Source organism: Pagrus pagrus (assembly GCF_965226575.1).
Source record: "Pagrus pagrus genome assembly, chromosome: 12".
Lineage (NCBI taxonomy): Eukaryota > Metazoa > Chordata > Actinopteri > Spariformes > Sparidae > Pagrus > Pagrus pagrus.
This window is the reverse complement of record NC_140196.1, coordinates 18,512,551-18,525,467: the sequence shown is the minus strand read 5'-3', so window position 1 is coordinate 18,525,467 and position 12,917 is coordinate 18,512,551. Positions and strand designations below refer to the sequence as shown.

The window sequence follows — 12,917 nt, the reverse complement described above, 5'->3', positions numbered from 1 at the left end:
TACGTTTCATTGTGCCCCTCTGCTAAAGCTGAAGATATTGGAGGATTTCTCTCTGTCTTATCGTTGAGTGAGGCAAGGAGCCCTTCGTTCTGCGGGGCTTGACACCATCCTGACAGCTGCGAGCTGAATTTTTCGTTGCTCCAGCACCAAGCTCCATTTAAGCTAGAGTGGAAATATCTTGTGGTGGCATTTGGACAGTTGCAAAGGAATAACAATGCAAACATGCCTGAACCCAGTCACAGCATACCCAGACGCATTCTAACAGTGTTAAAAGTTTTTCAGGCTGGATTTTTCCAATTTCTCTCTTAATGGGTCACATTTTTCCTTCTGGAGAACCGACCGTTTGTTCAGCTCTGCTTGGAGATGCAGGAGGAGTGGACATCACTCTTTGACCTGTTTGATCTGTCATGAGGAATGAATCATATATATAAAGCCCCTGAATCCATGTCAGATAGAGAGAGTCAAGTATTTTTTTCAGTAAGATGGAGGTGTGCAATGCATCAGAGATTCACCCTCATGATCTATTTGAGTGTTACCCTGGTGAGTTATTAAACCTTCCCTCACAGTTGCAGCCTCACTGCTTGGGAAGTAGGATGTTAAATGTATCCCTGTAAAATAATAGTTTCCCAGCCATGATACATCAGACAAAATTTCTTTAAAGTAATTTTACTGGCCAATTAAAATGACTTTAATTCAGTTCCCTGTTTCTGTTCCACTGAAGCACAAATAATAAAAGCATCATTTTATCCCCGCAGGACGACCACAAAATAGCTCTAGATGATCTGGGCAAACGCTACGGAGTGGACCTCACACAGGTAACGACACACAAACACGAGCGCTCTCATTTACACCTGCACACTGGCACACAGACACACAACAAAGGGTTGCTGTAATATCTCCCAGAGAGATGTAATCTCTGCTTGCCTGTTCGAGAAAGGAACATCCAAACTGAGACCAAGCGTAACTTTGGTCAGGTTGGATCCACCACAGCGTCCCCGGCTCACCTTTAGCCTCATTCATCTCTAATCCCTCACACAGACTCACACACTTTGATGCGACAACTCCTACAATCCCATAAACAGGCAGATACAAACACATTTTTTAAAAATAGTCTCCACACTGTAACCACATTTGCCGCTTACCTTAAGTTTGACACTGCAGGTGTAGTGAAACTGATTTTTATCTTTTTAAGATTAGTGTTGTGAAAAAAACAGAAGCTGGGGCGCTCCAAAAAAGATCACAAGCTATAAAAATGCCAAAACCTGTAAAGCTTGAAAGAGACACCGTTCGTGTGTCTTTTTCCCCCCAATTTAATTAAATAATAGTACCCCATGGATTTTCTGTGAATTATACCTTGACACTTTATGGCATAAAATCAGTAAAAAATGTTCAATAAAGTTAAATCCAACAGTTCTACGGCATAAAACCTTGGAAGAGAAGAGTCGCCCGGTTTATTATACTCATGGTGTTAAATAGGCCAGGCAAGAATACTTGATGTTCTGCAACTGTAACAGTAAAATTGCTTTTTAAGCCGCGGTGAAAATGGGGCCATTGTGTTGTAATAAGATTCCCAGCGCATGCAAAAAGACATTCATTCCTAAAAATTGCTCTCCCTCAGGGCCTGACCAACGCCAGAGCTGTGGAGATTCTGGCCAGAGACGGTCCAAATGCCCTGACCCCTCCCCCCACCACCCCCGAGTGGGTCAAGTTCTGCCGTCAGCTCTTCGGTGGCTTCTCCATCCTGCTCTGGATCGGTGCCATCCTCTGCTTCCTGGCCTACAGCATCCAGGTGGCCACAGAGGACGAGGCACCCAATGACAATGTGAGAAACTGCTTGTACAACATGAATGCATATGTGCGAGCGCAGACCATACATATTAATCACACACAGGGAGAGATGCAGGTATGCAAACACAGGCTACTGTTAGAACACAGGTACAAGATGTACACTGAGGCATATGCACACAAACACATAATTACACCTTTAGGCACACATGAATTCAGCTGTATTTTCAGGATAGGGGTTTATATTTATAGATACATGCACAGGCAGATAAAATATACGCATTTTGTTCAACTTTCAACCTTACAGTTGGGTCCAATATCACAAAATAATAATGATATACTGTATTTATTATTATTTTCAATGTCAAAATACACATTATGATGGTTAAACAGGCCCTACATTACCTAAGTAACTAAATAACAGCACTCTCCTGAATAAACGCTTGTACTTATTTAACCCGACCATTCATAACCTGTGCTCATATCAACACATGATCGGGCTCTCTCTTTCCAACAGGAACGCAGGCAGAACATCTTTGCAGTTATCAGCATCATCCTCTTTTTCACAGAGGGTGTTGGCCAATAGTAACATTAGCTATAAAGTTAGGGTTGACGTCTCCAGACTGGCTGGGAGCAGCTCTCTGAGCTGACTGAATAAAGTTGGACATTACTTTATTACTTGGGTCTGAAGCTCTTGCCAGCTCCTTCCAGCTCTTTCCTTTTCTTTTATTTTCTGGCATTCTGATTTATGTGCCGGTCCTGGCATAACAAGGGAATTCACTCCAGTGTTAGCTGCTAATAAGTTTGGATCAGTAAATTTTTCAGGTCATGTGTCTGGCTGTCTGCCCGTTTTGATGTTGCGTACAAAAAAGTGATTCATACCATTTTCCAGAGAGGGGGTTTTCATGATTAAACAGGCTGCATTCCACTTAAGCAAAAATAAATAAAATAGTTATTTTTGTTGTTTTGAAAAGTAATGGTGAGTATTTGGTTCATAATAAAATGTGGTTGCCATTGCTTATATTTAGGATGAATAAGATTGTCGCTGGTCGTCATGACCTCCACTAGCAGCTGGGCCCCAGAGGGTTTTCCCCTTTCCCCTCTTATGAGCGGCCCTGATGGCAAATATATTTTAAAAAAATCACATATAAAATGATCTTTGCTCAGTTGGTAGAGTGTGCGCCCGGTGTACAGAGGCTGTGTCCTTGCTGCAGCAGCCAAAGTCTCGAATCCAATCTGTGGCCCTTTGCTACATGTCATACCCCTTCTCTCTCACCTCTGCTTCTTGTCACACTTCAAGCTGTCCTATCCAATAAAACCGAAATATATTTAAAATTAAATAAATGAAAATTGTAAGCAGTAAGCAGCCTGTTTATTATGTGCTGGGCTGTGCCAGAATTTCTTCTAAGAAAGATAAATCTATGAAGTAAAACAAATCTTAAATGACTCATTTGTTATTAATTATAATTTATATGGAGTCATTAACTTGGACAACTGAATTTTGTTAAGTGATCATACCATCTGTCAGTGAGGCGATATAATTCCACTGAACACCAAGAAGTGGAGATGATATCTAATTGTTTCGAAGCCCTACACATATACAGATACACACACTGCACATGCACTTGCCATATAAATGCATACTTTATTCTAATTAAAACTAAATCCTTAATCTGATTAAGCTCAACCTTACACCAGAGACCAGAAAATGTCCCCATTTCATTTTAGTGGATTTCCCTAACCTTTTTTTTTTTTAATATGACCTTTACTGAACCACGGGGGCCTCTTGAGATCTAAATCTTCTGTCCAAGAGTCCTGGCCAAACTGGCAACACAATTAGGTCACATGAACAAACACTGAGCCAACGTCCACTAAGGGGAACGGTGTAAAGGAAGACGAGGGAAAATGAGGGAAACTAAAATAGGCAGGCAAGAAATAAAAAGCATTCAAAGCCCATAAAAACACATCAGGCTTTTGTTCTCATTAGCGTAGAACTGCTAGCTCACACTGAGTCCCCCCCTCCCCCCATCAGAGAGTGTGACGTAAAAGCAACTGCTGACACTGGCATCATTCCTGGCACTACCACGGATAAATACCCGGACCAACCGCTGATCAGATGGAGCCAAGCAGCCATCCATACTGCACTTTATGGCTCTGAGTCATTATGCAATCATCGTTCAGCGCTTCCCAAACCCCAGACAGCATTAAGCCGTTGCATAACATACAGTAAAATACAGTAGATAGACGCACGCACATACACACACGTGATAACTTTAATCTCTCCCCTCGATTTAATCTCTATATTCAGTACCGAGTATGTACAGCTGGATGCTCTGGTGAGCTACTTCAAAGCCCCGACTGCCTGCGGCTTTGGCACTTTGAGCCTTTGCATAATGTACAAGCAGTCATTTAAGATGAAAATCCACCCTTTCTGAACTTTACACGTTGCTGTTGTCGGATTAGAAACTTAATTTTGATTATTTTTTATGTATTCGAGCTGAAAGATTCTTTATTTGAGCAACTTTTTTTTTTACATCCTGTGGCTTCTGAGAGTGCTGTGAACTTACACATTATTGCAGCAATATTTTAAAATTCATGTTTGCAATCCGGAAATTAAGCATTTGATCCTTGAAACTTTCTTAGATTCAAGTGTGTCAGCTTCTTGGACAGATGTTTCTCCTACAATTCTGTACAGTTGGTGAACAAGAACAAATGTCTCCCGTAGCGGGAAGAGGAGAAAGAGCTGAGCTTTACATCTGCTAAAAAAAAAACCCAGTGTAGACAGAACCAGGAGCTGCACACTGAACACTGAATTGGAGGCAAATGTTGTAAACACTGACAAGTGATTTTCAGAGTATACAGATGTATTTCCTGGTTCAGAAGAGTTTGCACTGCCACGGTAAAAAAAGAGGCATCCAAGCATGAAAAAGCAAAACATTCTGTTGTTGCTGTCAAATGAAAGCAGAACCTACCGAAAGGGAAACTTTTCAGGGTTTAGGAATTTTGTTTTCCAAAAGTCCAAGACATACAGTACACCAGCTGGCAGATGCTTTCATCCAGAGTGCCTGGCTGTCTTGTTTGCATCAGTAAGAGCTAAACCCATGACAGTCTTACACTGAAAATAAAATAAAATACACCAGAACAAATGGTCCTCGCTTTAACAGGCTTAAGGTCAGAAAGTGTCTCTTGGTGGCCTCTCAGATCACACTGTCAGTTCTTGGTTTTCTGGGATTGGGAGACAGATTTTCACTGCATGAACCGTCCAAGATGACAGGGATAGTACAGGAGAATTCAGCTCCAGGACGACTTTTTTTCCTTCTAAATCTTCCACTAAGGCTGAGAGCTTTTCCCAGGTTTTCTCCCTCCTAACTCTTCTCTTGCACTCTGCATTTAAGTGGTTTGCTGTGTTAAAACTGTTGTAAGGTTTGTAAATCCCTTTTCCTACGCTTATACGTGCCTTTAGATGAACCAAACTAAGTCGATAATGAAACCAACCTCACCCCCTGTGGCTCGGGTTTGCCCTCTTTTCAGTTGTATCTGGGCGTGGTGCTGTCGGCTGTGGTCATCATCACCGGCTGTTTCTCCTACTTCCAAGAGGCCAAGAGCTCCAGAATCATGGACTCCTTCAAGAAAATGGTGCCACAGGTATGTTGATGGTGTTTGGTGTAGTCTCAGAGCTTTCTGAATCAATAAGCTGTCCCTCAAGTAGGGCTTACACACTCACTTGAGTGGAAACCTAATAGGCTTGCACAAAGGAAGAATAAATGTTTGAGCCAACTTCGGATTGTGAGTGTGTTTGCATAAAAACTCCCCTCGCGTTATCCACCTCTAGCACTTCGATTGCCTAATTCTTTAATCTATTTAGGCTGCTTTCACTCCCCCCTTGTCTCCTTTTCCTCTACCTGTCTTTTCTCTCTTTTTTCCTCCCTCTATCTCTCCCTTTCACATACCTCCACACCCTCTGGCATTTTTTTTTTTATCGCTCTTCTCTCTCTCTTCCTCTGACTAAATCCTCCCTCTGTTCCCAAACTCCCTCTCTCTTTCTCATGCTCCCTCTCCCTTCTCGTCTCTCTCTTCCTTTTTGCCCATGCCAGCAAGCGTTGGTGATCCGGGAGGGGGAGAAGATGCATATCAATGCTGAGCTTGTGGTGCAGGGAGATCTGGTGGAGATCAAAGGGGGAGACCGCATCCCAGCTGACCTTCGAGTGATCTCCTCTAGCGGATGCAAGGTAGGGGAGGGGTGCCCTGCTCAGCCCTGGGGAGCCTTGAGGTCTCTATGGGATTACTGTATCTCAGCTGACTTGCTGTTTACTTTTTTTTTCTATCTTTCACTCTCCTCCTTTCAACGCTTTCTTCTCATCAAATGTTTATCATTAGAGGTTAGTGTATTAGCATGCTCAGTACAGCTGATGCTGATGGGATTGTCCTTGGTTCTGCAGGTATTTGGTCATAAACAAAAGTATTGGTTGAAATTTTTAGCTTGATGAAAAGTCAGACAATCACCACAGTTATTTTCACATCACATCAGTGTCTGTTGCAAATGTCCTGGTAATCCACCCAGTAGTTATTGAGACATTTCACTTGGAACAAGGCCCTTAGAGATATCAGATTTTTTACAACACAATTATGACCAATAGAATTCATTATAATGATGTTATTGTGATATCTATAGAAAAAATACAGAATCAAAAAAACCCAAAAGTGGCGAGCTAACTTTTTGTTTTGTTTTTGGGCTCTCTGTCAGACTGTCCCATTCTTGCTCAAATTTGGTGCAACCATCCACTTGGACTCTTGCGCACTGTATGTGATGACATTTATATCCAAAAGGTCAAAGGTCAACTTTTACTGTGACATCTGCATAAAGAATTTGCGCCCTCATTCATTGACATAGCTCAGGAGCAGCAACTTGACTAGTGTGTAGAGGCATCCACTACTAGTAATTCTAGTTTCAGGTACAACCGGCATTACAGGAAAGGTCAGGGGGTCACTGTGAAGTCATTAAAAAACACATCCTCTGGGAACCATGAATTTCTGTGCAAGATGTTGTGCCAATCCATCCTGTAGATTTGGAGATATTTCACTGAATTAGTTAAATCTTCACCTTATTGACTGTGCTTGATGGAAATTCAGTGAATCAACACATTTATTAGGGTTATTTCTCTGGAGACCTTGCATGCTTTTGCCAAATTTCATGAAAATCCGTCCACCAGCTGTTGTTATATTTCTCGCCAACCCGAAAATGTCAACCTCAAGCTTTAGTCGGGGGCTCACCAAACTCAGTGGTCTTCGTCCTCTTGGGAACATGAAAGAGAAAATGTCAAAATTCCACAACAATCCATTAGTTGATCAGATATTTCAGCCTGGACCAAAGTGGTGGAGTAAACGACAGCCATGCCACTATGGCTGAAGATTATTTTCACAATTACTGACTTGATCGTTTAAACCATAAAATGGCAACAATTGAGGAAAATGATCATCACATTTGCCCAGAGCCCAAAAAGATTTCTTCAAATTGCTCAAATTGTTCTACTAACAGTTCAGACTATTGCCCGACTTGAAATAGCCTATGAAAATTTTCCATTTGTGCTTTTAAAATTGCAGCACAGATAGTTTTATTTTTGACACAAGCTCTTCATCCTCCATGTCCCTAGCTATAACTAACTTTCATTATTTACAATGTGTCACAGTAGAAAGAGCCACGTGAAGTAAATGTCCAATCAGCAGAGCCATCTACTGTAGTTATCAACATTAATCTTTTGGTTTGTTCTCGTAGCACAGATCTGCTGGTCTGTGAAGTTAAATACTGCAATCTATACGGTTCGCCTGAAAAGTAGAGTGTGGACGCCCTCAGGATCGATCACAATCTAAAATTGATTGCCCATCCGTTTGTTATACCAAGTCCTTGATGCAGCTTTTTCAGATAACAGATGTACACAGTGCATCCATTGCAGTGGTATTATTTGCAGAGCATATCCTGGGATGTCGTAGTTAGTGACCAAACATTTTGTTACACCCGGTTTTACTTGTTTTCCTCTGAGAATTCAATATTCAGCTCAATCTGTCCTTTCTTCTGTTTACATGCCATTTCTCAAAATGTCACCCTTTCAGTTTGACCGCTGTGATAAAAATCAGACGGAAGCAGAAGATGGTTTTGACATGACAAGTGTTACATCACTGCACTTGTTGCTGATAAGTGCCGCTCCTTTCTTTTCCACCCTGTCAGTCTCACCCCGTCACTCTCTCCTGTGTCTATCCCTCGGTCTCTCTGGGTAACACTGCTCTCTCTTCTCCCTTCTCCCTGTGCAGGTGGACAACTCCTCTCTGACGGGAGAATCTGAGCCTCAGACTCGGTCCCCAGAGTTCACACACGAGAATCCACTGGAGACACGCAACATCTGTTTCTTTTCCACCAACTGTGTCGAGGGTCAGTAGGCCACATCTGGCCCAAGATTGTCTCTTATCGCCTCTAAATGTCCTCTTTTTTAGCCATCTGGAGATCAACATGGTTTTGCACTGCCACCCAACTAGAGTATGTTACGAATTATCAGAGCAGCTGTCCCTCAATCTTACAGTACAGTGTGCAATTATTGACTTTTGAATGCACGTACAGATTATTAATGATTGTCAAACCAATGGGGATTTTAGATGGTTGCAGTTGCTATCAATCATCTGAGGGTGATGCAGGGAGTATTTGAATGGGGATTTTCATGTTAGAATCTGCCACTTCAATATCCACCTCTAAATTCAAATGTAGGTCATGTATACATACTTGCTAATCCGACCGACTTTCTCATGAATCTCTTGTTTTTCATTGCCCTCTCCTGACATTCTCCCGGGATCACAATTCTCCAGTATTCCTCCCGATTTATGACAATTTTCCCACTTTTTCCTCCTGTTAGTTATCACAGCCTGTCTCTGGCAGTGTCCAGTACTGTATGTTGCGTCTCGTCTTTCTGAGTTAGTAAGTCGAACGGGAGAGAAATGGAGAAGAGAAAGAAATACACAAGCAAATTTCAGATGTTGTGGAAAGAAGCATTGCTGTTTCATACGGACAGATTTGAAGGAAAGGGTTATGCTTTTGGTGACAGAAAAATCAATCACGCTGGTTGCGCCGATGTTAATCACCATCTAGAGGCTGAAAAGCATATGGCAGTGTTGTACACAGACTCTCTGGGGCAAAGGCAAAATACATATGAATGAATGAAAACTTATAAATATACCAGAGTTTGAGGCAAGTTTACACTGGAGGGGCATTCTTTCCTGAGAATTAAAAGTACTAACATTAAAGTACTGTTGCAGTATACCTATTGTTAGTATTTTTGTTACTGCCATTTGTTAAACGTCTCTAAAACTCCTGTTTTTTTTTGTTTGGGTGAGAACGCGCTACATTTGTTTTGAAATCCTCTGTCTTAAGGATGGCATTTTGAATGTACGTATATAAAGTGAACAGTTGGTTTCCGAGGTACAATTCATTCACTTGGAAAAAAAAAGATTTGTGTTTTTAGTTTAATAAAATGTATCATTCGTTGAGGATCCAGCTTCTAAATGGCATCAGCTGAGGTTCAAAGTTTATTCCTGACCTTGGAAACAGTTGAGGGATACAGTCTCACCACCAGATCTAATTAATAGCTGTTCATGAGCTTTCAATCTCACCACATAATTTGCATCAGTAGATGGAGTTCGCTAATTACAGTAGTTAAAATGTTCCCTTTTTGTTCACTTAGAAACTGAGATTCAGGATTTAATCGCATCCAACTCTGATATAATAACTTTCATGTACACGCCTGCTTTTTTCAGAAATTCAATTCAGTAATAAATGCTAACCTGACATGCCAGATGGTTTGATTCACAAAAGGGTTTGTTTGACAAATCCATCTGGGAAGGAGCCGCGAGAAACTGTTTGGAAAAGGGCAGGCGCTTTCAAAGAAACTTGGAAGGTGATTGGACGAACCATCTGTCTGTAATCGTCTATCACAGGCTAACTTAGCAGTAGAGCTCTGCCAGCTGTGCCATGAACTAAATCAAACTCTTAACGAAGCCCGTTGAGAGAAAAGTGAAAACAGATTTTCCATCATTGCCGTTCTTTGCTCTTCTTTTAATGAACAAATGTCGTCCAGTTCTGATAAACCTGCTGCTATGGCAGCATCCATGCTAACCTCTCCAGGGGCCACCATTGTTTACAAGCTAGCAGTCGCTTCTTGCTGTCATCACATCTGAACCGCACCCGCCTCAACTTCTTCAAAGCAGGCTGATTGGTTAGATCATTTTTGGACCGACTACAAGCGTATAGCTTGAAGCCTGGCAAGATGTATCGGCAAGATTACACACGTGATCTCGCAAATCCAGCTGCCTCAGAAGGTAAAATGAACACAACATGTCGAGCTTTGTCTGCCTTCTAGGCTGTTTGCTCCGTCTGCGTTGGTTATGTTAAAAATGACAAAAAATCATTTAAAACAATCATATTTTCTCATATAACTCTCTTTGTGATGTACAGTGACGCAGACTGTTTGTATTTCATGCGTCTAGCTTTTGTAAACATCTGTCCCTCGGTTGCTTCCATCCTAATACAATTGAGGTAAATGATATTTTGTTTGGGATGCTCGCAGAATCAAAAGCGACACTTATTCAGTTTAGCAACATTTTCTTTCCGGAAACAATTTCCTCGAGTTATTATCCTGATAATCCACACCTCATGTCTGAACAGTTTTACTTGACGCTACTTTCTCCTGAGAAAATAGTCCCTGTAAAGTCCCCACTGCTTCTATAACCAGCTTTGAGGATTAAGTGTCTTGTATTTTAAGTGATTCTGGGTCTTTTCTCACTCAGTCCAGCATCTGCTCAGTCCAACTAACAATCAATCGCTGGCCAACACCTGTAATTCACCTCTATCAATCAACACTCTAAATCCAGCCATCACCTCCCGATCAACCGTCCTTCCTGTTTACAAATTACAGCGCTCAACTCCTACAGTGTCTCACACAGTGTTAACAGTCATCTGTCTCTTTTTTTTTGCCCTGAGAAACACATGCACATTTTACTAAGCAGTAAGAAAAAAGCTGGCATCGACTTGACTACTTGGTAAAATATGAAAAACACGGTGTACCTGGTTATCTGAATCACCTCCTCCCTCTCAGGTACGGCCCATGGCATCGTGATAGCCACTGGTGACCGAACAGTGATGGGTCGCATCGCCACGCTGGCATCAGAGCTCCAAGTTCGCCGTACGCCCATCAACATCGAGATCGAACATTTCATCCACATCATCACAGGCGTGGCCGTCTTCCTGGGCGTGAGCTTCTTCATCCTGTCGCTCATCCTGGGCTACACCTGGCTGGAGGCCGTCATCTTCCTCATTGGCATCATCGTGGCGAACGTGCCTGAGGGACTGCTGGCTACTGTCACTGTGAGTAGTGTTTGGTGTGTGTGTTTGGGTGTGACTACTAATGCCTCTATATGACCATCAGCGAGAAAGAATTTTTCACTTTAGAGTTAGTCTTAACTGTTGTCGCCAGGTAGGATTCGAATGTGTCCGGGTCAGACTGTCAGAAATATGAAAACAATATTTTATAGCGGAGTGCTGATGATGAATTAAAGAGCCTGTAAGCTCGAGGAAAGAAGCTGCTCTGTAGTCTGGTGGTACGACACTAAAACAAAGTTAACTTTGTCATATTACAGTTACTCATCTTACAAAGCCACAAATAGAAACATTACCTCCATCTGTGCATCCTGCAAACAGCTGTATGTTGCTGTATGTAAAATATGTCGCTTCATTCTTTCATCGCTTCAAAACCAAGCGCATGCACAAGTCAGATCAGGCTCTTGAGACAACATGCGGTGGTGCTCATACTTCTTTTGTCCACAGGGGGCACCATAATCAGCAAAACATGAGTTCCTTGCAGCTGCTTTAATTGCTTTTTAATTGTTGTACAGAATTTCATGTCCCTGCTTAAGCTCATCTTGTTTTTGCTGCAAGAAGACAAAGTGCATTTCAGTTTACAATGAACAAGGTACCTTTGAAGCAAGGACAGGTCATAATATGCTTCTGGGAATAGTGAACAGAACCATGGGGATAAAAATTGCTGCACTGCAAACAACAAACAAAGAGGTTAAAGAGCGCTTGTGCTGCAAATGGTAATTTTAATACTTTTTAAAAATTATTTATTTATTTATTTAATTTTTCGAAATAAACTCAACTGAGCCACAATAATGAGTAGAGTCAAGGCTGCACTGTTGGTCACGTTATCGGTGCCGGTGCATTACCATGATGAAGTGGTGTAGTGCAGGGACCTGCAAGAACTATCATGTGATGAAATAATGATGACGGGCGCTCGAGATATGCATGTTTTAAATTCCCAAGCCATGAAGAAGAGCCTGAGAGAAGAACACTTTGGCAACTTGCAACATAGCATTCTGTAGGGACAATACTTTGGTCCAGTTTCAGCTTGTGCCTGGAGCACAGAGATGTGATCGGATGACATGTTGACATATGTACAGCAAAAAATACTCCAACAGTAAGCTGGACAGCATCGTGTAGAATTGTGGGTAGATTGTGACGTCACTGTAGGTAAGAAGATGTTGGCACGCAGTTGCCTATTAACACATTCAACAGTCACGTAGCAGCAATAGTGTTCATTTGGAGTCCTGTTTGTGGCCACCCAACAAATACTGCAAATACTGTACATCTAATATTCACTCTTCATATCTCTGTTTCAGTCTCCAACAATCCTTTACATAAAATAACTTATTCTTCACCAGCTAGTCCCTATGTTGGTCTGCTGTTTGTCGGTTGTTGCTGAGACTGGAGTTTCTGGGCCTGAAAATAATGAGCTCAGAGAGACTAAAGGGAAAATGCAGAGTTGGATATTAAAACTTCATAGCGTTGTTGTCTTGAGCATCTGTTTCTTCATTACATGCAGTCATTTGATCCATTGTTAACACAAAAATATTGATTAGTGCAGCTTTAAGCATGCCAGTTCTGGAGCCCTGATATTGTGCCTGCTGGCTCACTGTAATCGTTTACTGGCACACCTAAATGGAACGCAGCCATCATCAGTGTTATTAGTTACACCTGTGCGTTTCCTCACTCTAATTTAGCCTCTGTAAATGTTAGCTGTAGCTCTAACGATGCTGCA

At 41.8% G+C, this 12,917-nt stretch overlaps 1 protein-coding gene across 2 annotated transcripts in view; it reads left to right on the top strand.

Moving 5' to 3' along the window:
- The window catches only part of atp1a2a (ATPase Na+/K+ transporting subunit alpha 2a), a 41,571-nt gene that overhangs the window by 1,820 nt on the left and 26,834 nt on the right, over window positions 1–12,917 (top strand). For both annotated transcript variants that reach the window (XM_084369586.1, XM_084369585.1), the window contains exons 3-8: window positions 756–815; window positions 1,619–1,822; window positions 5,317–5,430; window positions 5,880–6,014; window positions 8,092–8,209; window positions 10,920–11,188. In XM_084369586.1, coding sequence (XP_084225712.1) covers window positions 756–815; window positions 1,619–1,822; window positions 5,317–5,430; window positions 5,880–6,014; window positions 8,092–8,209; window positions 10,920–11,188 — 900 coding nt within the window. The remainder of the gene's footprint in view (window positions 1–755; window positions 816–1,618; window positions 1,823–5,316; window positions 5,431–5,879; window positions 6,015–8,091; window positions 8,210–10,919; window positions 11,189–12,917) is intronic.